At 56.2% G+C, this 22,110-nt stretch overlaps 1 protein-coding gene across 1 annotated transcript in view; it reads left to right on the top strand.

Annotated features, from left to right (window-relative positions):
* Nucleotides 1–21,331, top strand: part of LOC121448267 (multiple epidermal growth factor-like domains protein 6) — a 97,989-nt gene extending 76,658 nt beyond the window's left edge. Inside the window, exons 9-35 of the mRNA XM_041652136.1 lie at nucleotides 546–668; nucleotides 949–1,116; nucleotides 1,328–1,459; nucleotides 2,305–2,433; nucleotides 3,675–3,803; nucleotides 4,359–4,493; nucleotides 4,579–4,713; nucleotides 7,156–7,281; nucleotides 7,803–7,934; nucleotides 8,026–8,154; nucleotides 8,267–8,398; nucleotides 8,880–9,008; nucleotides 9,565–9,693; nucleotides 9,942–10,070; nucleotides 10,343–10,471; nucleotides 10,665–10,793; nucleotides 11,959–12,087; nucleotides 12,383–12,511; nucleotides 12,607–12,738; nucleotides 12,993–13,121; nucleotides 13,530–13,658; nucleotides 14,639–14,767; nucleotides 14,978–15,106; nucleotides 15,478–15,606; nucleotides 15,697–15,825; nucleotides 16,444–16,572; nucleotides 18,527–21,331. Of these exons, the coding sequence (XP_041508070.1) occupies nucleotides 546–668; nucleotides 949–1,116; nucleotides 1,328–1,459; nucleotides 2,305–2,433; nucleotides 3,675–3,803; nucleotides 4,359–4,493; nucleotides 4,579–4,713; nucleotides 7,156–7,281; nucleotides 7,803–7,934; nucleotides 8,026–8,154; nucleotides 8,267–8,398; nucleotides 8,880–9,008; nucleotides 9,565–9,693; nucleotides 9,942–10,070; nucleotides 10,343–10,471; nucleotides 10,665–10,793; nucleotides 11,959–12,087; nucleotides 12,383–12,511; nucleotides 12,607–12,738; nucleotides 12,993–13,121; nucleotides 13,530–13,658; nucleotides 14,639–14,767; nucleotides 14,978–15,106; nucleotides 15,478–15,606; nucleotides 15,697–15,825; nucleotides 16,444–16,572; nucleotides 18,527–18,594 (3,476 nt within the window). The 3' untranslated portion in view covers nucleotides 18,595–21,331. The remainder of the gene's footprint in view (nucleotides 1–545; nucleotides 669–948; nucleotides 1,117–1,327; nucleotides 1,460–2,304; nucleotides 2,434–3,674; nucleotides 3,804–4,358; nucleotides 4,494–4,578; nucleotides 4,714–7,155; nucleotides 7,282–7,802; nucleotides 7,935–8,025; nucleotides 8,155–8,266; nucleotides 8,399–8,879; nucleotides 9,009–9,564; nucleotides 9,694–9,941; nucleotides 10,071–10,342; nucleotides 10,472–10,664; nucleotides 10,794–11,958; nucleotides 12,088–12,382; nucleotides 12,512–12,606; nucleotides 12,739–12,992; nucleotides 13,122–13,529; nucleotides 13,659–14,638; nucleotides 14,768–14,977; nucleotides 15,107–15,477; nucleotides 15,607–15,696; nucleotides 15,826–16,443; nucleotides 16,573–18,526) is intronic.
* Nucleotides 21,332–22,110: the final 779 nt, after the last annotated feature.

Raw genomic sequence — 22,110 nt, 5'->3', positions numbered from 1 at the left:
GAGACATACCGGGGTCGGCCTTGGCCCTCCTGAGGTGGACGTGCTATTGGCCGACTTCCCACTCTGCTTGCGGACATTGATTACATGCCTGATGTGAACTCACGCACACCTGTACCGCCCATGCTGACCACATGTAAACTTCCATATGATTTCTTACATGCCACACATAAGTCATCCATGTAGCTAGCCAGTCTCACACACAGACAGAAGCATGCACGTGTATGCAACCAGGTGCATGTTAATCAGGCACACACACCATTGTGCCCCCTCCCCACTGCCCTCTGGCCAGTAGTCTCTGGCTTCCCTCACAGGGTTGGGGACATGCCTGTTCTTTAAGTGACTCTCCTGACAGATGCCCAGTGTCCCTTCACTCTTGAGTGGAAAGACCATGGCTGGGGTGGGGGTGGTAGTGCTACTGGCTGCTCAGGGGGATGAGCGCTTTACCCTGTCCGTGAGGTACACCTGGGACAAGGCATGGGTCTCTGGGCTTCCGACCCTGGGAGCACCACCCCAGCAGCGCTGTCTGTCTGTCTGTCTGTCTGCAGATGTTGACGAGTGTGCCTCTGGCCATAGCGGCTGTGAGCATCACTGTGCTAATCTGGCTGGCTCCTTCCAGTGCTTCTGTGAGGCTGGTTACCGACTGGACGAAGACCGCAGAGGCTGCACCTGTGAGCTTCCCCCAGGCACAGCTGCCTTTTGGGTTTCTGATCCCAGTAGCCCACATGTCTGGTGTGCCAGCTGGCTTGCCATCACTTCTGCGAGCCCCGTATGGTCCCATCTCCTGCGGTAGGGGTGGGGTTAGCAGGCAGAGGGAAGCAGGTTGGTCGGATGAGGGCACAGTGTTGCAGGGAGTCCTAGGTATCCAGTTGAGGGAAGAGCTGAGCCCTAAGGCAGTGTTGTTGAGTGTGTGGGCAGGAAAGGCTGAGAGGCCTGTGTGTCCTTCCCCAGCCCTAGAAGAGTCCGTGGTAGACCTGGATGGCCAGCTGCCCTTTGTGCGGCCCCTGCCCCACATCGCGGTGCTGAGAGACGAGCTGCCACAACTCTTCCAGGACGACTATGGGGCCGAGGAGGAAGCAGCGGAGTTGCGGGGAGAACACACGCTCACTGAGAAGTTTGGTGAGGCATGGGCCTGCCCTCGTGGTTTTCCTCCTTAGGGGATGGCAGCGCAGTCATTCAGGGCTAAATTGGCCCCCAGCTCCTAGGGTGGGGTTCCCGTAGCTCACCGTAGAGCTTGGGGATGAGGAAGCCGCTTGTCCTCTCTTCTTTGGCCCAAGGGCCCGAGGCTAGGGGATCTAGCTCTGACGTCCTTCTCCCCATCTTCCCGCAGTCTGCCTGGACCACTCCTTTGGCCATGACTGCAGCCTGACCTGCGATGACTGCAAAAATGGAGGGACCTGCTTTCCGGGCCTGGGTGGCTGTGACTGCCCAGAGGGCTGGACAGGCATCGTCTGCAATGAAAGTGAGACACTGGGAAAGGGGGGTCTAGGCAGAGTCTGTGGGCCCCAAGAGTTGTGAGCATCCTTTCTGTGTGGTTCCTCCTGCCTAGCTCTGGGGAGAAGCATCTGAGTATGTCCACCCACCCATCTGTCCATCCATCTACCAAGCCACCCATCTATCCACCCACTCATCAACTCACCTACCCATCCACCCATCTGTCCACATATCCCTCCCTCCCTCCCTCCCTCCCTCCCTCCCATCCATTTATCATCTTATCTCCCTTTGATGAGAGTCTACTGACTGCCTTCCCCCCCACGCCCCTCCCCCCGTCCTAGACATGGTATTAGGATGTGGGGCACTCTGGGAACCAGCAGACAGGGTGTGCAATGCTCCCAGCCAGTCTCTAGGGATCCCAATGACAAGCCAACAAATATCTAAGAGTATTGTTTGTGTCTGTGAAGGAGAGCTAGTGGGCAGGCTTCTCTGATACAGGTAGCGGGGACTGTGAAACCATCTGATAAGAGCAAGAGCCTTGCTCAGGGCTACACAACAGTTTAGCCGCTGAAGCACCCTGGAAATGGATCTGTCTACAGCCTTCCTTATCTCTCCCAAAGCCCCCTGACCAGGAGGGAATTAGACTCATCTCAGACTGTGAGGATCATCTGAATTGCCACCTGACTGAAAGGGCTAGCGTGTGCGTGTGTTGATTAGTGATGCCTGCCATGAGTGTGGTCGGGGTCATGAGGCACAAATTGTCATTTGCTGTCCCAGGTATTTGTTTAAAACTGGTGCCTTTAACGCCAGAAGGACCTCAAGAGTTCCGCCCGCTGGTTGGTAATCCTGGTGCTCCCTGTCATGCCCCTGCAGCTTGTCCTCCAGACACCTTCGGGAAGAACTGTAGCTCTCTCTGCACCTGTCAGAATGGTGGGACCTGCGACCCTGTGTCAGGAGCCTGCCGCTGTCCCCCGGGTGTCAGTGGAGCCCACTGTGAGGATGGTGCGTGTAGCCCTTCCCTCGGGAACTCTAGGGGAAGGGGAAGCCATGCTGTTTCTTATCCTTCTTACTTCCTGGAACTTACACACAGAGGTTGAGACTCAATTCCATGGGTGGAGACTTGCTTGGAATGGATTCCCTGGGGAAGTGGTGAGCCCTTGGGACCTGGGAGCATTCAAGCAGAGCTGGAGATGATGGCCAACTGGGATTTGTAGAAGGCTGGGATCTGTCTGTGCTGGTGGCTGCCTGGGGTGATGCTTGACATCCTGTCTAGCCATACTCACAGCACTGAGGGAGAGGGGACGGCTTTGTCTCTGGGTCTCTCTGTTCTCTGCCACTGTAACTGCCCCTGCTGGAGCGAGAGGACACGGTTGATGGAACCCAGCCCCAAGGGTGACAACAGGGCACTCCAGCAGCCCACAGTGCTCACGGCTTCTCCCCAACCTTGCTTGGTGTCTCTGTTGTCCCTCTCTTACTCTCTGCTGCTGCCAACACGTGGAGACTGGGGGAGCCCTGGGTGTGACATTACATAGATTCCCAGAAGCTTTTCTCCTGCAGTCTCAGGGAGGGCCACCAGATTCCCCTATAGGTAAACTAAAGGGAGCTTCTGGGGACAGACCAGCCGATTTTCAGGAGTGGAGATCTCATGGAGCCCTCATGTTGGTTTCTCAGGCCTTGGGTGTCCCTCATTACGTGACTATTCCTCCAGTCTCTGCCTGTGACCCTATATGACCACACCTCTCTGCTGCCTTCCTCTCTCTGTCTCAAATGCCACTCGCCTGTAAGCTAAGCACATTTGTTCATTGGATTTGGGGGTCTGTGAGCAATGTGGGCAGTCTTATTTCAAGATCCAGGAGACTGGGACATGGCAGCTTTGGGGTTATCTATTTTCAGTTATCTATGTCCCTTTCAATAGGAGGGACATGAGGCAGGGCAGGGCCAGAGGGCGGTATTTGGAGAAGGGCAGCCTTCCAGGCTTGGATGTAGCCCTGACCAGGTGAGGCCTTGCAGTCCTCTCTCTTTGGGCTCAGTATTCTGTGTGGATCAGAGGTCAGGGCACTTAGGAGAGATTTTGCCCCTCTCAGAGGTGTGCTGATGAGTCTGCTCCATCTCCAGAATGTTCCAGTGGGCACGGCTGTCCTGTCTCCTGTCCCCTGACACGAGGCCTCTCATGTCCCCTCCTCTAAGAACTATGTGTGGATAGGCCAGCTGCTCTGCAGTTCTCACTAACCTGTCTCCCACAGGCTGCCCCAAGGGCTTCTATGGCAAACATTGCCGTAAGAAATGCCACTGTGCTAACCGGGGCCGATGCCACCGCCTCTATGGGGCCTGCCTCTGTGACCCAGGACTCTACGGCCGCTTCTGCCATCTTGGTGAGTTCTGCCACATCTGTGTGTGTGGAGGGAGCATCGGCCTTGTGCTGAGTCTCACACTGTGCTGGGAGCGTTGCGGCAGCCGCTGTGGATGGAGTCTAGGCATCTGGTGCTCTGTCCCTAGGCTGGTGTCACTCCTGCCTCTCTCTCATCTGGTGATGGAGGCGAGCAGGGACAGACTCCCAGGAAACTTGCAGGACACTGATCTTGTCTTGTGGAACAAAGCCAGCTCCTCAGAGTCCCCATCTCCAGGGGCACAGACACTCAGGGAAGGGAGCAGAAGATTAGCAGAGAAAGAGAGGGTGAAGGCAGTGTTTGACATTTGTAAGAGTTAATTGAGACGGGGAAACTGGGGTTGTCCTAGCTAGAAAGTGGTACGTTCCAGGGACAGCATCTCAGCTGTGAGGCCCTGGTTCACAAGCAGATGTGCTCATTCCTAGAATGTTCTGGAAGGGGGCTCAGCTACAGCAGGCCCACCAGGGCCACCCTTGGTGATCCAGGCTGACTGGGGTGAGCGCTGCAGTGGGCAGGCCCCTTACGGCTCTGTGTCTGCAGCCTGCCCTCCCTGGGCCTTTGGCCCCGGCTGTTCTGAGGATTGCCGCTGTGAGCAGTCACACACACAGTCCTGTAACCCAAAGGATGGGAGCTGCTCCTGCAAGGCTGGCTTCCGGGGCGAGCGCTGCCAGGAAGGTGAGTCCCTGAGGGAGAGGGAGGTCCTGGGCCACTGAGAGCCTCACCTCCACCTCACGTTTCTGTCTTGCCTCTTACCCTGTAGCATGTGAGCCAGGCTTCTTTGGGCCAGGCTGCAGACACCATTGCGCCTGCCCACCGGGTGTGGCCTGCGACCCTGTGAGCGGCGAGTGTCGGACACAGTGTCCTCCTGGCTACCAGGGGGAGGACTGTAGCCAAGGTGAGTGACTGACCCCTGGGGTTCCAGCGACTGGGGAAACTACAAAAGCCGCAGATCTGGTGCCTGGGTGCCAATGGTCCCTTTACCTACTGTCATCCCAGGGGTATAGTTCCTGGACTATCTTAGGTGTTCAGAGGCTCTTCTGCTCTTCTGGCTCTTCTGCCTGGTTCAGGCCAGAGGAACGGTCATCAGCTCTGTGGAATGACGGTTCACTCCTCTCCTCACTGAAGGTCCTGGGAGAGCTCTGGGCTGGAGTCTGGGCAAGATGGATGAGAAGGGGACAAGAGGGAGCAGGTGTGAGGAGGAGCAGAGTGGCCGCTGGGGGAAGAATGCTTTGGAGAGTTGTCATCTGGCCGTGGGGTCTTGTAGTCAGGCGTGTATGAATGAACACAGAGCCTAGAAACCCTTAATTACTTGGCAGGTAGGAGAATGGGCCTCAAGACTGCTGAGGGGTAGATTAGTGAGATGGGTCCATAGGTATAACTGGGAGACCCGAGGCAAGGCTGGGGAGCAGGTAAATCACGTGCTCATTTGTTGGAGTCTATCATATATGGGGCTGGGAGCTTGACATAGAGGACCAGAGAGGGAGGATAGGGTATGTGGCCTATACCAGCAGGGCACCTGTGACCCTTAACGTGAGGATCTAAGCCGTGTAACTTGTGGGATGGCAGGCTGAACTCTCAAACATTCAGCTTAAAGCTTCAGGACCAGGAGAGGATATAGCCATGTGGTCACCTCTAGGGAAGGGCAGGGCTCTTGGTGTTTGTGAGGCAGTCAATATGGCTGTTGCCAGCAGGCTGGAGATGTTTGAACCTCTCTTCGCATAACTCTTGCTGACTGTATATCCATTGGTCAGATTAGACAGGAGCTTCAGGGCCTGAGTGTGACCATTTTTGGTGGGCAAGGATAGAGAGGAGTGCAGGAGCCACTAGCCATCCCCTCTCTTCCCCTCTCTTTACGGGAGAAAAGCAGAAAAGTTCCCAGCACCACCCAGCCAGGTACAGAGGGGGATGAGGCCTGGCAAGGGCTCTCAGGTCTTGTTGGCACAGGAGAGAATATTCAGGGCTCCCAACTCAGTCTAGAGTCCCCAGACCTGGCATGCTCTCAGGACTCTGTAGTCTCAGGCTGTTCCCCAGCTCCAGGTGTCCCTCTTTCCATCCGTACAGTGTCTGGGGAGTGGCAGGACCGAGCCTTCTAACAGAGGCCACCCAGAACATGCGCACACACATGCCTGCATAAACACAGACTTGTCGCATGCCTTCCTTCCTAAGCCTCTGTCCCCCCTTTCCAGATTCCATGCTGCATGCCAGGCCCTGTGAGGCAGCCGTGCAGGGAAGCCTTCCCAGCAGCCGTGGGACCAGCCCCCTGTGCTAAAAGGAAAAGGAACCCCCTCTGCCTTTCTTTACTTTATTGAAGCCTCCAGGGCTCCCAAGGATAAACCACAGGAAATGACACACATACTTTTACAGAAATGGTTCCCCTTCCCCTTGTTATTAGGTCTGGAAACTATTCCTGCCCCAAGCACAAGTCTGTGCTCAGGGGAAGAGCTCCTGAGGCCTTGAGGGACCACCTCAGCAGCAACGCTGGGCTTTCTCCCTGGTCTGTGCTGTGTGGTTGTCTCCGTGCATGCACATGTGTGCACGTGTGCGTGCTCACGCCTGTGTGGGTGCTATGGTCAGGCACCTATCGCATGCACACGTGTTATGCCTGGTCCCCACTACGTGCCGTGCCTCAGCATCAGGCCTGCTCTTTCATTCCAGCAACGGGCAGAGTGGGCAGATGCCAGGCAGGCAGAAATTCTGCTGTGACTTCCTCAGTTCCTACCCCAGTCTCCCCGAGAGGAGTCATAGGGAGCACAGGTGCTTTACCAAATGAGGCCACTCAGGGCATTCCGGTACCCAGGGCATGCCAGGGAGTGGCCATATGCATTCATGAGGCCCTACCTTTGACACCCTAATTCCCATACCTAATTCCTTGATGTAACTTACATTTCAGAGTGTGGAGGGCCCCAGACTTCTGGTGTCCTTCCTTACTCTTTGTGCGGACCCATTACTGCTTCTTCCCACCCCACTCCCAGCCGATGGCTACAGCTTTGGGGCTGAGGAGCTGGGTATGAAACAGAAGGGACAGGCCGGCACACCTTGGTTGAAGTGGCTAGTAGTGGCCCCCTGGGTGGACCATCCTGGAACTGGTATTGTCCCCTGCTCCTGGGAGCTCTCCAGGGTCCTGGATGCCTATAGCGTCTGCTTGACAGGTTGCCTGGCCCTCTGGCATCCCTGCCCCTGCCTTTCCCTATGCCCCAGACTGACCTCTTGCAGATCTCCCCCCTGCCAAGTTCCTGTTCCCATCAACCCGTCCTGTTCTCCGTGGGTCTCCAGAGGACGCTCCTAACCTTGATAGCTACACACAGAGTGACTTGAAGCCACCTGCTCTCGCCTACAGAGTGCCCAGTAGGAACGTTTGGTGTGAACTGCTCAGGTTCCTGCTCCTGTGCGGGGGCTCCCTGCCACCGGGTCACAGGACAGTGTCTGTGCCCACCGGGGAAGACGGGGGAAGACTGTGGAGCAGGTGAGTGACAGCTGCTTGGCTCCAGGGGGCCCGACCCTGGGTTGTTTTTAAGAATACCACCCTGGACCACATTTAGGGACCCTTGATCCCAGTCCAAGCTCTGTTTGGGGGACCCCAGTCTAGACTACAGTTAGGGACCCTGATACCAGATCTGTTTGGGAACCCCACCATAAATCATGTTGGAAGCTTAGCCCTGACCATGCTGTGCTGGGCTCCTTTATAATAACTTTAGGGACTCATGCTGGAACAAGCTGGGGTGTGGGAGGTGCCCTGCACTGTGCCCTCCTGGACCATCAGCTCCCTGTCTCTCTAGCAGGCTCTTTATTTTGCTCTTGAACTGTCCCTGGGGCTGCAGCCCTGGGGTTCTGAGGCCTGCCTCTTTCCTTAGCAGTCTTATATGGGAACAGTGGTCCCCTCTCTGGATTATGGCAAGAGAGGCCTCCAGTGATGTATTGGGCACACACCAGTGTGTCAGCTAGGGTACAGGGGAAAGAATAACTGACCCTGGAAGTGGGCTCTAGATTGTCCCGAGGGCCGTTGGGGGCTTGGCTGTCAGGAGATCTGCCCTGCGTGCGAACATGGTGCCAGCTGTGACCCTGGGACTGGAGTCTGCCTGTGCCTCCCTGGGTTTGTTGGTAGCCGCTGCCAGGATGGTGAGTATGGCTGGTGTCTGACCTCAGCTTCCACCGGTGGCTCTGGGTGGGTGTGCCAGGCTGCCACGCTCACCCTCTTTACCACCAACAGCTTGCCCAGCTGGCTGGTTTGGAACTGGCTGCCAGATGAGGTGTGCTTGTGCCAATGACGGACACTGCCACCCAGCCACTGGCCGCTGTAGCTGTGCTCCAGGGTGGACTGGTCTCAGCTGCCAGAGAGGTATGTGGATCCTTTGCCCGTCGTTTGTGCACAGGTCCCTCCCTTGCCCCTGGCCCAAGACGACCTGGCTCTGGAGCTCACCCAAGGTGACTCTGAGCTCACTCTGTTGCAGCCTGTGACAGCGGACGTTGGGGGCCCGATTGCATCCACGCTTGCAACTGCACTGTGGGCCATGGGAGCTGTGATGCCATCAGTGGCCTATGCCTGTGTGAGGCTGGCTACGAAGGTCCTCAGTGTGAGCAGTGTGAGTACTGGCCTGGCATTTGTACCCCTCTCTCATGCACAGGCGTGTGACCACACACACGAGAACACTTGCATCTGCACATACGTGTGCACACGTGTACCTGAGTATTCCGGTGCACATACACCATACATGCAGCTGTCAGTGGCAGACTTCAAGCTTGCCTGGAGTAGCAGGTGCAGAGTTGGGGCTGTCCCAGCCGAGGGGAGGGGGGGCGAGGAGGGTTCCTTAGGCCCCTGTTTGTGTCCTTCCAAGGCTTGCGGATGGGCTGAGTCAGAGTAGCTGGTTTTAGAGGCCGCCCTAGGTGAGAGCCTAGTGGGCTCTGAAGATGAGGTCTGGGGAAAGGGTGGAGGGGTGTGGTAAAGTCAAGTATCCCCACCGTTGGGAGGGGAGGGGCTTCTTTGTCAGGCCTTTCCCTTCAGTCCTGGGCTCTGGCCAGACTCTTGGTGTCCCAACTAACAGTGAGCTGGCTTTTGTGTCTTAGGGTGTCGCCAGGGGTACTTTGGGCCTAACTGTGAGCAGAAGTGCAAGTGTGAGCACGGGGCAGCCTGTGACCATGTCAGTGGGGCCTGTACCTGCCCGGCTGGCTGGAGGGGGAGCTTCTGTGAGCACGGTGAGCTGGGGTGTGAGCACGGTGAGCTGGGGTGTGAGCATAGTGAGCTGGGTGCAGGCTGGGGCGTGAGCACAGTGAGCTAGGGTGTGAGCATGGTGAGCACGGTGAGCTGGGGTGTGAGCATGGTGAGCTGGGGTGTGAGCATGAGCTGGGGTGTGAGCATGGGGCAGCCTGTGACCGTGTCAGTGGGGCCTGTACCTGCCCGGCCGGCTGGAGGGGGAGCTTCTGTGAGCACGGTGAGCTGGGGTGTGAGCATGGTGAGCTGGGGTGTGAGCATAGTGAGCTGGGTGCAGGCTGGGGCGTGAGCACAGTGAGCTGGGGTGTGAGCATGGTGAGCACGGTGAGCTGGGGTGTGAGCATGGTGAGCTGGATGCAGGCTGGGGTGTGAGCATGGTGAGCTGGATGCAGGCTGGGGTGTGAGCATGGTGAGCTGGATGCAGGCTGGGGTGTGAGCATGGTGAGCTGGGTGCAGGCTGGGGTATGAGCATGGTGAACTGGGTGCAGGGCAGGGTCCTCTGGCCTCTGAGCCTCTTGTCAATGCCACTTTTGTCTGCAGCCTGTCCCGCTGGCTTCTTCGGGTTAGACTGTGCCCATGCCTGTAACTGCTCCGCTGGGGCCACCTGCGATGCTGTGACCGGCTCCTGCATCTGCCCAGCTGGCCGCTGGGGCCCACACTGCGCCCAGAGTATGTAAGGGGCTTCAGCCTGGGTTCTGTGGGAGCACAGGTTCTTCATGATGGGGGGACACCCCTGGGGCCCCTTCCTGGCATCCAACCGAGGACACAGCTTCACCCATGAGATTCTAAATGACCACCCCTTTGGCGGCTGCTCTGCTGAGAGGTGGCCCTGAGACTCTGGCAGATTGTCTCATCTCCCTGACACCTTCTCCTGGAGTCCCCTGGCTATGTCCCTGATGGCTCCTCTCTGCTTACAGCTTGCCCATCCCTCACTTATGGGCTTAGCTGCAGCCAGATTTGTACCTGTTTCAACGGGGCCTCCTGTGACCCCGTCCATGGGCAATGCCTCTGTGCCCCTGGCTGGATGGGACCCACCTGCCTGCAGGGTAAGCCCTGCCTAGGAGTTCAGGTCCAGTCCTGGGTAATGGTCTCTCAGTGGGGCCATGGAGGGACATGGGGGAAGTTGGGAGGGATCTTGACTCTGGCCTTTGGTGCCATGCTCCCAAGGCCAGGCTGGTGGGTCGAGGACAGGCCTGGGCTCAGACATCATAAAACCAGCCCTGATAAGATTCCAACTTGAAAGTAAGGGTGGGCTTTGGGGGATGTGGAAACTCTGCTGGCCAGACACTGAGGCTTGCTTCTGCTTTCTGGGCCTCAGCCTGCCCCGCTGGCCTGCACGGCAAGGACTGTCAACATTCCTGTCTGTGCCGCAACGGAGGGAGCTGTGACCCCATCTCAGGCCAGTGCATGTGCCCAGAGGGCTGGACCGGCTTGGCCTGCGAGGAAGGTGAGCTGGCCGGCCTGGGTAGTAGACATGTCCTCAGGCCTAAGAGGACTCTCTTTGGAGGATCAGCACCCTGGGGGTGGCTGTGGTGTCCAGCCTGCCACTCAAGGACACAGATGTAGGGATGTTGGGCTAGTATCTCCTGGACAGAGCCGTACCCCAGAAAGTCAGACACTCCCTACCCGTACTTTTTCAGAGTGCCTTCCTGGACACTACGGAGCTGGCTGTCAGCTCAGCTGCAGTTGCCGTAACGGAGGCATATGTGACATGCTCACAGGGCACTGCCTCTGCCCAGCCGGCTGGACTGGGGACAAGTGTCAGAGCCGTGAGTGGGTTCCGGGAAGCTGGGAGGTTCTGCCAAGGGCAACCCTGTTTTACTCCACGCTGAAGATATGTATGGGCCAGGCCTGGTTCTCGCCAATATGGCCCACTGTTGAATGGGTTCAGGGCCTCCTGGCTGTACCTAAGAGGCCAACCTGATTGGCTGGTTTGTTTTTATTTTGGAAAGAGGGGTGTGTAGCGGCGTAAACGAATGCAGACAGATTGTAAAAATATATATAGTTTTAATGTAGAAATAGACTTACAGAACCACCGTTCCAGCGGAGACCAGGAAAGCAGAAGAGACAGCTCAGAGCATGCTCGCCAAATTTATAGGCAGACATTAGCCCGAGGCGAACACGCCCCCCTAAGGGGCGGGACTTATCCCTACATCTCCCCTTTTTGCCTAAATAAGACAGAACTAAACCAAATACAATTACCTACAATAACAACAAATAATAAATATAACAAACAATATTGAGAACAAAAGCTTTGCTAAACATTCTATCTCAAGGAGTCCAAATAATGTAAAGAGTAACTACAATTATATAATCTTCAACTCAGTCAAAGATCTGAGAAGGGAATAAACACTACTCAACTCGGGATATCAGAATTAGCCAGTAAGGGCTAGATAGAAATGGGCCAAGCAGTGTTTAAATGAATACAGCTTGTGTGTTGTTATTTCGGGGCATAAGCTAGCCATGTGGGCAGCCAGGGTGCTGGGGACGCAGCCCCACCACTCTTATTACTACAGGGGTGTACTCATCTCAAGGCTTCAGAGAGAAAGACTTGGTCTCTGGACTTGAAGCCTAGACTCCATGATTACAAGATGCTGCCCAGGCTGTAGCTTTTGTGCCCATGATCCTATTCACCCCCTCCAGACTTTGAACCCCTCAGAGTCTGGACAAGTAGATACTGGACTGACTCGTCCTCATTCTAACCTACTGAGTCTTTCAGTCATTGGCTCCCTTTCTCTGCAGGCCAACCTAGACAGCCCCTTGCTCAGACCTAAACGTGGGGCTGCTGAGGCTTACAAGCCGAGTCAGGATCCTCAGGGGCCTCCATAACTCTTCATGGCTTCTAGACCCAGCTTCCCTTTTCCCCTCGACTTCCATGGGCTGAGGCCCCAAGGCTGTAATTCCCAATCTTCCTGTCTGTCTCTCATGCCACAGCCTGTGCCAAGGGCATGTTTGGAGTTCACTGTGAAGAGCATTGTACCTGCCGGAGAGGTGCCACCTGCCACCATGTCACCGGGGCCTGCCTCTGTCCCCCAGGATGGAGGGGCTCACAGTGCGAGGACGGTGAGCCTAGACAGGAGTGCATGGGTCGGATGGCTGGGGTGGGGGGAGCTGGCCCTGCACCCCTCACCTAGACAGGAGAGCACAGATTGGATGGCTGGGGGGAGCTGGCCCTGCACACCTCACCTAGACAGGAGAGCACAGATCGGATGGCTGCGGGGAGCTGGCCCTGCACACCTCACCTAGACACAGGAGAGCACAGATCAGATGGCTTGGGGGAGCTGGCCCTGCATAGCTGCTTCAGGGTTCCCAGCCGCCCACCTCTAGGAAAGCCTCCCTAATTCTCCCCTTTCCGCAGCCTGCCCACGTGGCTGGTTTGGAGAGTCCTGTGCACAGCAATGCCGCTGCCCACCTGGTGCCCCCTGCCACCATGTTACTGGGGAGTGCCATTGTCCCCCTGGCTTCACTGGACCTAGCTGTGAGCAGGGTAAGTGCTCCCCTCAACATCTACCCTGTAGAGTGGGACAGCTTGGGGATTCCCGAGGGCTAGACCAGGGCTGACCCTACCCAACTTATACCCAGCTTGCCAGCCTGGCACCTTTGGAAAGGACTGTGGGCACCTATGCCAATGTCCTGGTGAGACCTGGACCTGCCACCCTGCTTCAGGGGCCTGCATATGCTCTGCTGGTTACCATGGCACCGATTGTCAGCAACGTGAGTGCTGCCCATTGCGTCAGGGAAGCTGGGGTTCTGTCTGCCCTTCTGGTATGCAGGGCAGCCATGCCGTCTTCAGGGCTGCTGCAGCTCGCAGGGCGGCCATGCCGTGTTCAGGGCTGCTGCAGCTCGCAGGGCGGCCATGCCGTGTTCAGGGCTGCTGCAGCTCGCAGGGCGGCCGTGCAGTGTTCAGGGCTGCTGCATGTTTGACTCCAGCCCCCAGCTTATGTAGCAGACCCTCTGTCTCCCTGCAGGATGCCCACCTGGGCGCTATGGGCCAGGCTGTGAACAAGTTTGTAGGTGTCTCAATGGTGGCTCCTGCAATGCGGCCACGGGAGCTTGCTACTGCCCTGCTGGATTCCTGGGGTCTGACTGCAGCCTCGGTGAGTGGCCAGGCTGCAGGGCTGGATGGCTTATTGTTGAAGTTCTGGAAGAGGGGGTAGGGCCCTGCTGGCCGGCCTATAGGAGGACAGCCCTGCCCACCCCTGATTCTTGCCCCCCATTACTGAACTAAGGTAGAGTGGCAATGAGGGTGTGCTGCCCTGGGGCGTCAGTGATCCCAGAGGGCCCCCATCTTCTGGCCAGCTCTGTTCCAGGCATACCAGGCACTGAGAACATCCCTGTGGCCAAGCATCCCACCCAGGAAAGGGACTTTGCCCTGAGTCACGCGGGGATTGTTGTGTCAGTGTGTCTCTGTAGGGATGGCCTGGGACCCAGCTCCCAACAGAACTTCTCGTGGAGCCTGTGACAGAGCCCAGGTGGAAGCAACCACTTACCTGCTCTCTCCACAGCCTGTCCGCAGGGTCGCTTCGGCCCCGACTGTACCCATGTGTGTGCGTGTGGGCAAGGGGCGGCCTGTGATCCTGTGTCAGGGACTTGTGTCTGTCCTCCTGGGAAGACTGGAGTCCACTGTGAACATGGTGAGTGTCTGCCGGGGGCTGGGCACATGCACAGTTCACCGACATATCACTGAGTCACGGAGCAGGCTGCCGAAGTGAGCCCATCACGAGGAGTGTGTATGCCTGTTCCCCAGGGACACAGTCACACTCACAGCCACTGTGAATTCTCCAGAAGCCCTGCCTGAGAAGCTGTGTCCTCACCATATGCCTGCCCTGATAGCAAACATGTCATCTCATGCCAGCTCAGGCCCCACCCACACAGGACTCTTGAGACTTGGTTCATTCCATGACCTGTTCATGTCTCTGTGGCCAGCAGAACCTCCTCCTGAGCCTGGTAGCTCTTTGTGACCTGGTAATGTCTTCTTGGAAGAGTGTTTTCCTGGTCCTTTTGCCAGGCCCAGGCTGGGGTCCCCTGCAGGGACAAAGTTAGACTGGCAAGAAATGGGTCAACCAGGGGACAGTGGTCATGGTCCACACTCATATCAGTGACCCAGTCCAGGGCCACATACACAGTTCCTCCCTTAGTCCTCACCAGGGGCTACTCTCTGAACCTTTGTTCTTGGCCTGCTGCTCCTGCCTGGGACTGGTGTAGTCAGATTAGAAGCCCAAGGCCAGGCTGTAGCCAGGATGCTACCTAGTTCACTCCTAGGAAAGATAGTGGCGTGGGCAGGCAGTACAAGGTGGTCAACAAGCCCCCTCTGAGTCCACATGGCTGGCATGCCTGACCTGTGGCCTCAGTCCTAAGGACGTGTGATGGGAAGGAAGCCTTCCTGACTCCTTGCCAGCTGTGCAGGTGCTTACAGCCCCTGAAGACCCTGGTCCCCTTTATCTTAGAGTGGCCCTCAGTCCTGGTGCTGTGGACACCGTGAGGGCCAGGCCAGCCCTAGGCAGCTCAGGAAGCATTTGTGAGTGAATGCCAGTCTGTGGGGAGCATATCCCCAGAACGTGTCCACCCCTTGTCCTTGTTAGAGCTCTCAGTTGTGCCTGCCTTCTGCCCCTAGGGTGTCCCCAGAATCGCTTTGGCAAAGGCTGTGAACTCAAGTGTGCCTGCAGGAATGGCGGCCTGTGTCATGCTACTAATGGCAGCTGTTCCTGCCCGCTGGGCTGGATGGGGCCACACTGCGAGCAGGGTGAGTTTCTGAGAGCGGCTGGACCAAAACATCCACACGTATCTATCGAGCAGGGAGGGTCTTGCTCTGGACCCCAAGAAGGATACAGAGCTCAGGGCCCGGGCAGCTGTGTAGGGGCACAGAGAAGGATGCAGAGCCCAGGGCCCGGGCGGCTGTGTAGGGGCACAGAGTCAGGTGCACTTAAGAAACCTGTATCCCATCCCTGCACAGCCTGCCCTGTTGGGTACTATGGTGCCGCCTGCCTCCTCAAGTGTTCCTGTCAGAACAATGGCACCTGTGAGCCCACCACGGGGGCCTGCCGCTGTGGTCCTGGCTTCTATGGTCCAGCTTGTGAGCACTGTGAGTGGGGCTGTCCCCTTACCTTGGACACACCATCCAGGCTGGTCCTGGTTCTGAGAGCAATGGCCACTTTCTCAGTCCCTGTCCATGGGGAGAGATGGGATGAGCCCGATCAGGCTCTGGGCTGGAGGTGCCTGCTCAGGGTCACACAGGATAGGTGGAAGGTGGGCTCCCAGGCCAGCTCCTTATGCCTCTCATGTGAGTCTGGCTGGGATGCTGGCTTATGGTGGGAGCTGGGAAGGAGGGAGATTAGGACATTCAGGGAAGGGCCTCTCTCAGTTCCTGGGTTCGGTCCTTTGCTCATTCTGGGAAAACTGGGGGTTTCTGTTGCCTCCTGCCCTCGACTCACTCTAACCAGGGTCCTCCTTCAGCCTGCCCCCCTGGCTTCTACGGATCTGGTTGCCAGGGAGTCTGTGAGTGTCAACAGGGAGCCTCCTGCGACCCTGTCAGCGGCCAATGCCTCTGCCCCGCTGGCTTCCACGGCCAGTTCTGCGAGAAGGGTGAGTGTCAGGCCCCCACCCAACCCCTTTACCCTTTCCTCGTCTTGTTTGATTTGGGGATGGGAACACAGAGCCTGTTGCCCCCACCAGGGTGCCAGCCAGGCTTTTTTGGAGACGGCTGCCAGCAGCAGTGTGATTGCCAGAAAGGGGTGCCCTGTGATCCCGCCAGCGGCCTCTGCCTTTGCCCACTGGGGCGTACAGGAGCCACATGTGACCTGGGTGAGTGGAGGGTCCTGCTCAGGGTGGGACCAATCATGTGGGCTGGGTACCTGCATGCCAGGCCTCAGCCTGAGCACTGTGCCTTCCTGTGATCTCTTCTCCAGCCTGCACCCTCTGGGGGCCATTGACAGTGGCCAGAATATGATAAACCAAGCACAGACACCCTCTGTAGCTGCCGAGGTTAGGCCCTGCTCTGTGGTAGTCTAGAGTCTCTGGCTCTATCTGGCTGTCATGAGAAAGGCCTCAATCAGGTGGAAATATGTCCATGACCCCTTCAGGCCAGACTGCCTAAGGATGGGGGCTGTTCTACTGGGGGGCAAAGCTGAGTTTATGACTTTTGGATTCATGTGGCTGCTCTGTACTGCCTCACTAGCCCAGGCACCAGGCAGGAATGTGTGCCCGGGGCTTGTGGTTGGTGTTTCTCCATGTAGGAGCCCACGGTTACAGCACAGACTTTTCAACAAGTGCATAGGAACTGTTATCCTTTTCAGAGGAAACTGAGGCCCATGGTTTTGTCTCCTTCCTCCATGGGCCTCATGCTCCCTGGGCTGTCTACCCATGGTCCAGGCAGATGGAACGGAGATTTATGCCCTTCTCTCCTACCTCCTGCCCCTACAGATTGCAGAAAGGGCCGCTTTGGGCCTGGCTGTGCCCTGCACTGTGACTGTAGGGGTGGGGCTGACTGCGACCCCATCAGTGGGCGGTGCCATTGTGTGGACGGCTACACAGGGCCCACTTGCCGGGAAGGTGAGTCAGGTTCCCAGGCCAGGAACCCACCCCTTGTCCTAATGCCACCACCAAGTGAGAAACGGAGCCATCCCTTCCTGGCGCCCACGGAACGCACACAGCCAGTGGTTCATGAGTAGGCCTCAAGCGGGTTCCCGAGGGCAATAATGGGACGCGCTGTCAGCCTGGAGCACCAGCCTTTTCCTTCGAGTGACCTGCAGATTCCGCGGGATCTCACAGATCCCTATGCAGGCAGGGCTGGGTGATTCAGGACGTGTGGGTGCTGTGTGCCCGCGCATCTGTGAGCAGCACTGTATGCATGTTAATCAATACACGTGTGTACACCAGCGTGTTGTGAGATAGTGCACGTGTACATGTGCCAGTACACCAGAGCAGCGACACAAGCCTGTATGTGCATGCACTATGTGTGTGTACATGTTTCAGGCATGTGCCCTCTAGGTGCGTGTGTGCTCCAGGTGTGTGTGTACTCCAGACATGTCTTACTGATATATGTGTGTCCCGGGTATGCATCTTCATGGTGTGTGTGCTCAAGGTACATGCTCTATGAGAGTATGCATGGGCTGTAGGTATGCAGTTTCAGGGTATGTATGTGTTCCATGTATACACTCTGCGGGTCTAAGTATGATCTAGGTATGTGTTTCCCAGCTGTGAGTGCTCTGTGTGTACATGGCTTCAGGTGTACATGTGTGCCCACATCTTTGTGCATCATGTGCCTATGCTTGCTCCTGTGATGCTCATGCACCAGGCATGCATGCATATATACTCTGTGGAATTCAAGTGCATGTGTTATGGTGCATACCTGAGCCAGGCATGTATGTTCCAGTACACGTGTGTGCACCAGACACGCATGTGTACACATGCTTTTATTGTATACTGTGCCTGTGTTTGCCACATGGAGTCTTTTTGATTCCCCAAGTCCCCGAGTCTCTGGGACTGCACCTCCCATATACTAGGTAGAGCTGGCTGTGCTGCACCGCCGTGAATAGCCACAGCCCACATGGCATCTCTTGTTGGCTCCCCAGGCCCAGTCTGCGGAGGGTGCTGGGACGGATCTCTATAGAGGGAGGTGATAGGCCAGCAGTCGCACTCTGAGGGTAGGACATGAAAGAGAGGAGGGCCCAGACCAAGGAGTCCTCAGTCTGAAGACGTTCAGTGCAGACGGGATACCGCCTGAATCATTTTTAGCCTCTCCAAGGTGGTCATGGCCTCAAACTATTAAGAGCCATGCCTGGAGCTCACGGGTAGGATCAGGTTCCGGATTAGGTTGCAATTTGCTGACCAGTGCTTGAGTACATAATGCTATCCACAGTGGCACCCAGTGGTCAAATCTGGTACTACACCTAAGGGCCTTGCCATTTAGCAGATCTCTGAGGATGGGGCTGTGGGGAGAGAGAGCATTGTTGGCCCCTGGGAGTCCTGGGATAGTTCTTTTTCCCTGGGGTAAGCTTGGCTTAACCTTGGGTGAAGCTTTTCCCACCCAGCCTCAAAGCCCTGTCTCCCACCCTTCTTGGAATTGACAGAGTGGGAGCTGAGCAGACCCCCTCCCCCAGTGCTTACGTGTGTGTGGTATGGAGGAGGTTATGATGGTGGCTGTGTGAGGTCCTTGTGGGCATGGGCGATTAATGCCTTACTGGCCCATTACTGGTGTCTACCCGAGTGGACAACATGAGCTGTCTATGGCCCAGCTCCCTGGGAGCCCAGAGTTCATATGGACACGGCTCTGGTTAGGCCCACACAATGATGAACATCTTTGCTTCCCTGTGCCTTCAGAACCTGAACCTTGGAGATGGGACTGGACCGCGGGGGGGGGGGGGGGGGCGGCGGGGATGGACTGTTGCCTTTACCGGACTTGGCTATAGAGGGAAGAAGGTCACCACCTTCATCCTGGAATTGGCCGTCTTGGGGATTCCCACCGCACCTTGTTGCTGACCCTCTTTTCTTCCTGTGTCTCCAGTGGCCACACAGCCATCCTCCGGCAGACCGGCACCCCAGCGACCCAGCAGCAGGGCCATGAAGCATTAGCTCATGGAAGTCCCACAGAGGACCACTACCATGTTCCAGCCCAAGGGACTGAGAGGACGTGTGTGGATCCACACCTCCTCCGGAAAGCAATGGATCTCTGTGGATGGTCACACAGCTACCTACCAAGGCCTTGTGGCCAGGGGAAGATGGCTGTGGTGAACACAAGGAGCCCAGGGAAGAGGACCAGGCCTCAGGCCTCCATGTACACGGGCACCATGTGGGCTGTGCTGAGGAATCCTGGCTCTCTTTAGGGACCTGGGTTGGGACCAAGGCAGGAGTAGGCGAGGCCCCACCTGCCTGACAGGTCCTTCTGGTGCTAAGGCCGCAGACCGCTGCAGCCAGCCAACTGTTTACCTGGAAACGCCGTCCGGCCCGTATTTATGTAAAGGTATTTATGGGCAATTCCACTTGCCATCGCGGCCCTGGGTCAGCTGGAAGCTACCCCATCCCGGAAGCTTGGACTCAGGCCGCTGGGCCATAGGATCTCCAGTTTTGTAAAGTCCTGAGAGTTAAAGGCACACTGGTGTCTTCGTGGCCTGGGTTTTTATGCTTTTCATAGACTCGGTGTGGGTCCTCCCAAGAGCAGCTGGCTTGAGGGCTCTCGCATGGGAGCCTCCCCAGCCAGGAGGCCCGGGTGGGTTCTGTGCCCCTCCCTAATGGCCAAGGAGAACACACTGGTGCCTAAGACACCTCCAGAGAGCTAGAAAGTCTCCCTGTAGGAAGGACGTCTCAGAGAGGGCAGGGCAGGGCTGGTGCGGAAGGGGATCCATGCTTAACCCAAACAGCCCACCCAGCAGGGTGAGGGACAGGCAGCATCGCAGGAGCCAGGGCTCCCCATGGATTGAGGCTGAGGCCACAGGTGTAGCCCAGTGCAGAGCTGTTGGGGGGGGGGGACTCCAAGGACAGCAAAAATTGAGGGAGCGCTGGACTTGGATCCGAGACTCTGCCCCCACCTCCCACCTGGAGTAGTCTCTTGTTTGGATCTGGATAGTGGCTGCCTCCTTCCTCTCTCCCACAGAAGTTGAGGCAGCCAAAACCTCAGGGCACCACGTGGGCTCCAGTGGGATGGGCAGCAGCGGGAGCCACACCCGCAGGCCGCTGCACACAGACTTAGAGGAAGAATGGACCAGGATACTGAGTGGAGAATAGCTTGCAGGCAGTGTGGGAATGAAGGGGGAATTGTAAAGTGCCCAGAGTGAAAAAGGGTTCAGAATCAGGTGGACAGAAAGTCTACAGGGGGAAGACGGGCGACCAGGAAATGGTGATGTCCTGTCATTGGTATTGAAAAATTAGCTCGATTTTTATATCCAGCTAAACTATCGCCACGCCCACAGGTTCACCCATGATTCTAATTTGGAAATAACCTGGGAGGAGCTCTGGAGGGAGCCGTGGGAGACCACGCAACACAGTTCCTACAGTGCCATCACGAAGAGAACTGAAGTTGGCCTTGTAACCCGGGTGCAGGTCAACCACAGACTGGTTCACCATGGAGGAGGTGTGAGAGAAGTTAGAGACCGGGCATCACTGGTCCCGTGAGTAACAGGCCAGGAGGAAGCAGCTGCAGCCAGCACAGGAGGGTGATGGAGTGGTCCAGGGACAGGAAGAACTAGGGAAGGGAAAGGGCAGGCTAACAGGACCTAAGCAGACATAGATCCAGACTGCACTAAAAGTCCTATGATCTCAGCTGGCAAGGGGGACCAGGGGGAAAGGCACCAGCTGCCAAGCCTGACAGCCTGAGCCTGCTTTCCACATGGTGGAAGGGGATTGGTGACTTCTGCAGGTTGTCCTCTGACCTCCACATGCCTACCTTCTGACAAATAAATGTAATTTTAAAAGAATTAAAGAAAGGCATCTAGCTTGTAAGACACAGCTGGAAGGTAGAAACACAACCATAGCAAGAAGAGCAGAAGGAGGTTTTAAAAACATGTTCAAAAGGTTTATCTTTAGTACACGTATGTGCCTGTGAGTGGGGCTGCCTGTGGAGGCCAGAGGCAACAGATCCTGGGGAGATGGAGTTATAGGACATGGCCTGCTTGACGTGGGTACTAAGAATTGCATGCAGGTTCTATAAGCAATATTGCTCTTAACCACTGAGCCATCTCTTCAGCCCCTGGGGAAGGAGTTTTACTGTTGTGATGTTGCAAAGCATTGTGGCTGTCTATGCATATGCATGCACATGTATGTACATGTATGTACATACATACACACACACACAGCAAATGCTCAGAAATCCGCAGAACATGGTGGCTGTCACAGGTAGAGAGAAATGCAACAGAGTGTAACACTCTATAGAAACCTGTAGGTTAGGCAGACTGAACAGCGATGATCAAATCTGCACAAGCTTTAACATGTTATATATGTGCCTCTGATATTTATGTTTTACAGATACACATCTGTATTTATAGGCAATCTTTGTATTCATCAGACAGGGCTGTGGGTGTGTGCGTGGGGGAGGTACTGGGACCAACTCAAGCCCTTCATACACAAGGCAGATGCTCTACAATCCAGTTACATGTAAGAAAACCAAAATGCTTTCCTTTGAAGAGTAATATGCCCATCAGACTATCGGTTGGTTGGTTGGTTGAGACAGGCTTTAGCATGTAGCCCTGGCTAGTCTGGAGTTTGCCATGTAGACCAGGCTGACTTGGACTTAGAGGTCCTCCTGTCTCTGCTTCCCAGGTGCTGGGATTACAGGCATGCATGCCATGCCTGACTAGACTGATGTTTTTAAGGGAGACGCGGCTATAGACTGCGTGGAGATTTTATCGAGAGTGTGACGGGCAACCGTGAGCTAGCACCTTTACAACGGGAATGCAGATACATTTTGGGGGAAAGAAAAGTGCCAGGATTGGCATAAGTAGAGATTAAAGGAACTTGTGGTTGGCGAGATTGTTCAGTGGGTGCCTGACCCAAGCCTGAAGATTTGAGTTGGAGCCTGGGACCCACATGGTAGAATGTAGGGTACAGAATAGATGGCTTGGCCACTAACAGCATTGCTGCCCCTGCAGAGGTCCTGTCAGTTCCCAGCGCTTACGCAGTGGGTCACAGCTCTCCACAGCTCTAGCTCCAGAGATGCTTGCACCCTCTTTTGGCTTCACCACATGGGGCTCCAGGCATGAAAGCAAAACGCTCATTCACATCAAATAAAAATACTTTCTTAATAAGTAGAATTCAGAAAAAGGGAAATAGGAGACAGTGTGATTGTTGTGATGTGATGGAAGGGACAATCTCTGAACAGAATCAGATTTGCCTTAGCCTGTTCAGTCAGAGGTTCAGGGACGGGTGACGTCTGGTGTCATCCAGCAAGCAGGGATGAGGACAAGGAATTGGTTGTCCAGACACAATGACTGGCTAAGGACATGGGAGGACCATTCTCACCAGAATGGCAGTCCTAACCGTGGCTTCGCTTTCTTGGGGGCAAAGCTAGAGTCTTAGGAGAAGCAGGAGAGCTTGGGTCTCTCCCAAGTACAGTCCCCATGTTAGTGCTTCTTATGGCCACCAGGGGGCCTGAGAGAA

This window comes from Microtus oregoni, unplaced genomic scaffold, assembly GCF_018167655.1.
Source record: "Microtus oregoni isolate MIOR12 unplaced genomic scaffold, Mior012 000005F_ref0000423, whole genome shotgun sequence".
Lineage (NCBI taxonomy): Eukaryota > Metazoa > Chordata > Mammalia > Rodentia > Cricetidae > Microtus > Microtus oregoni.
The sequence above is the reverse complement of the archived record's forward strand: the minus strand, read 5'-3'. Positions and strand labels throughout refer to the sequence as shown.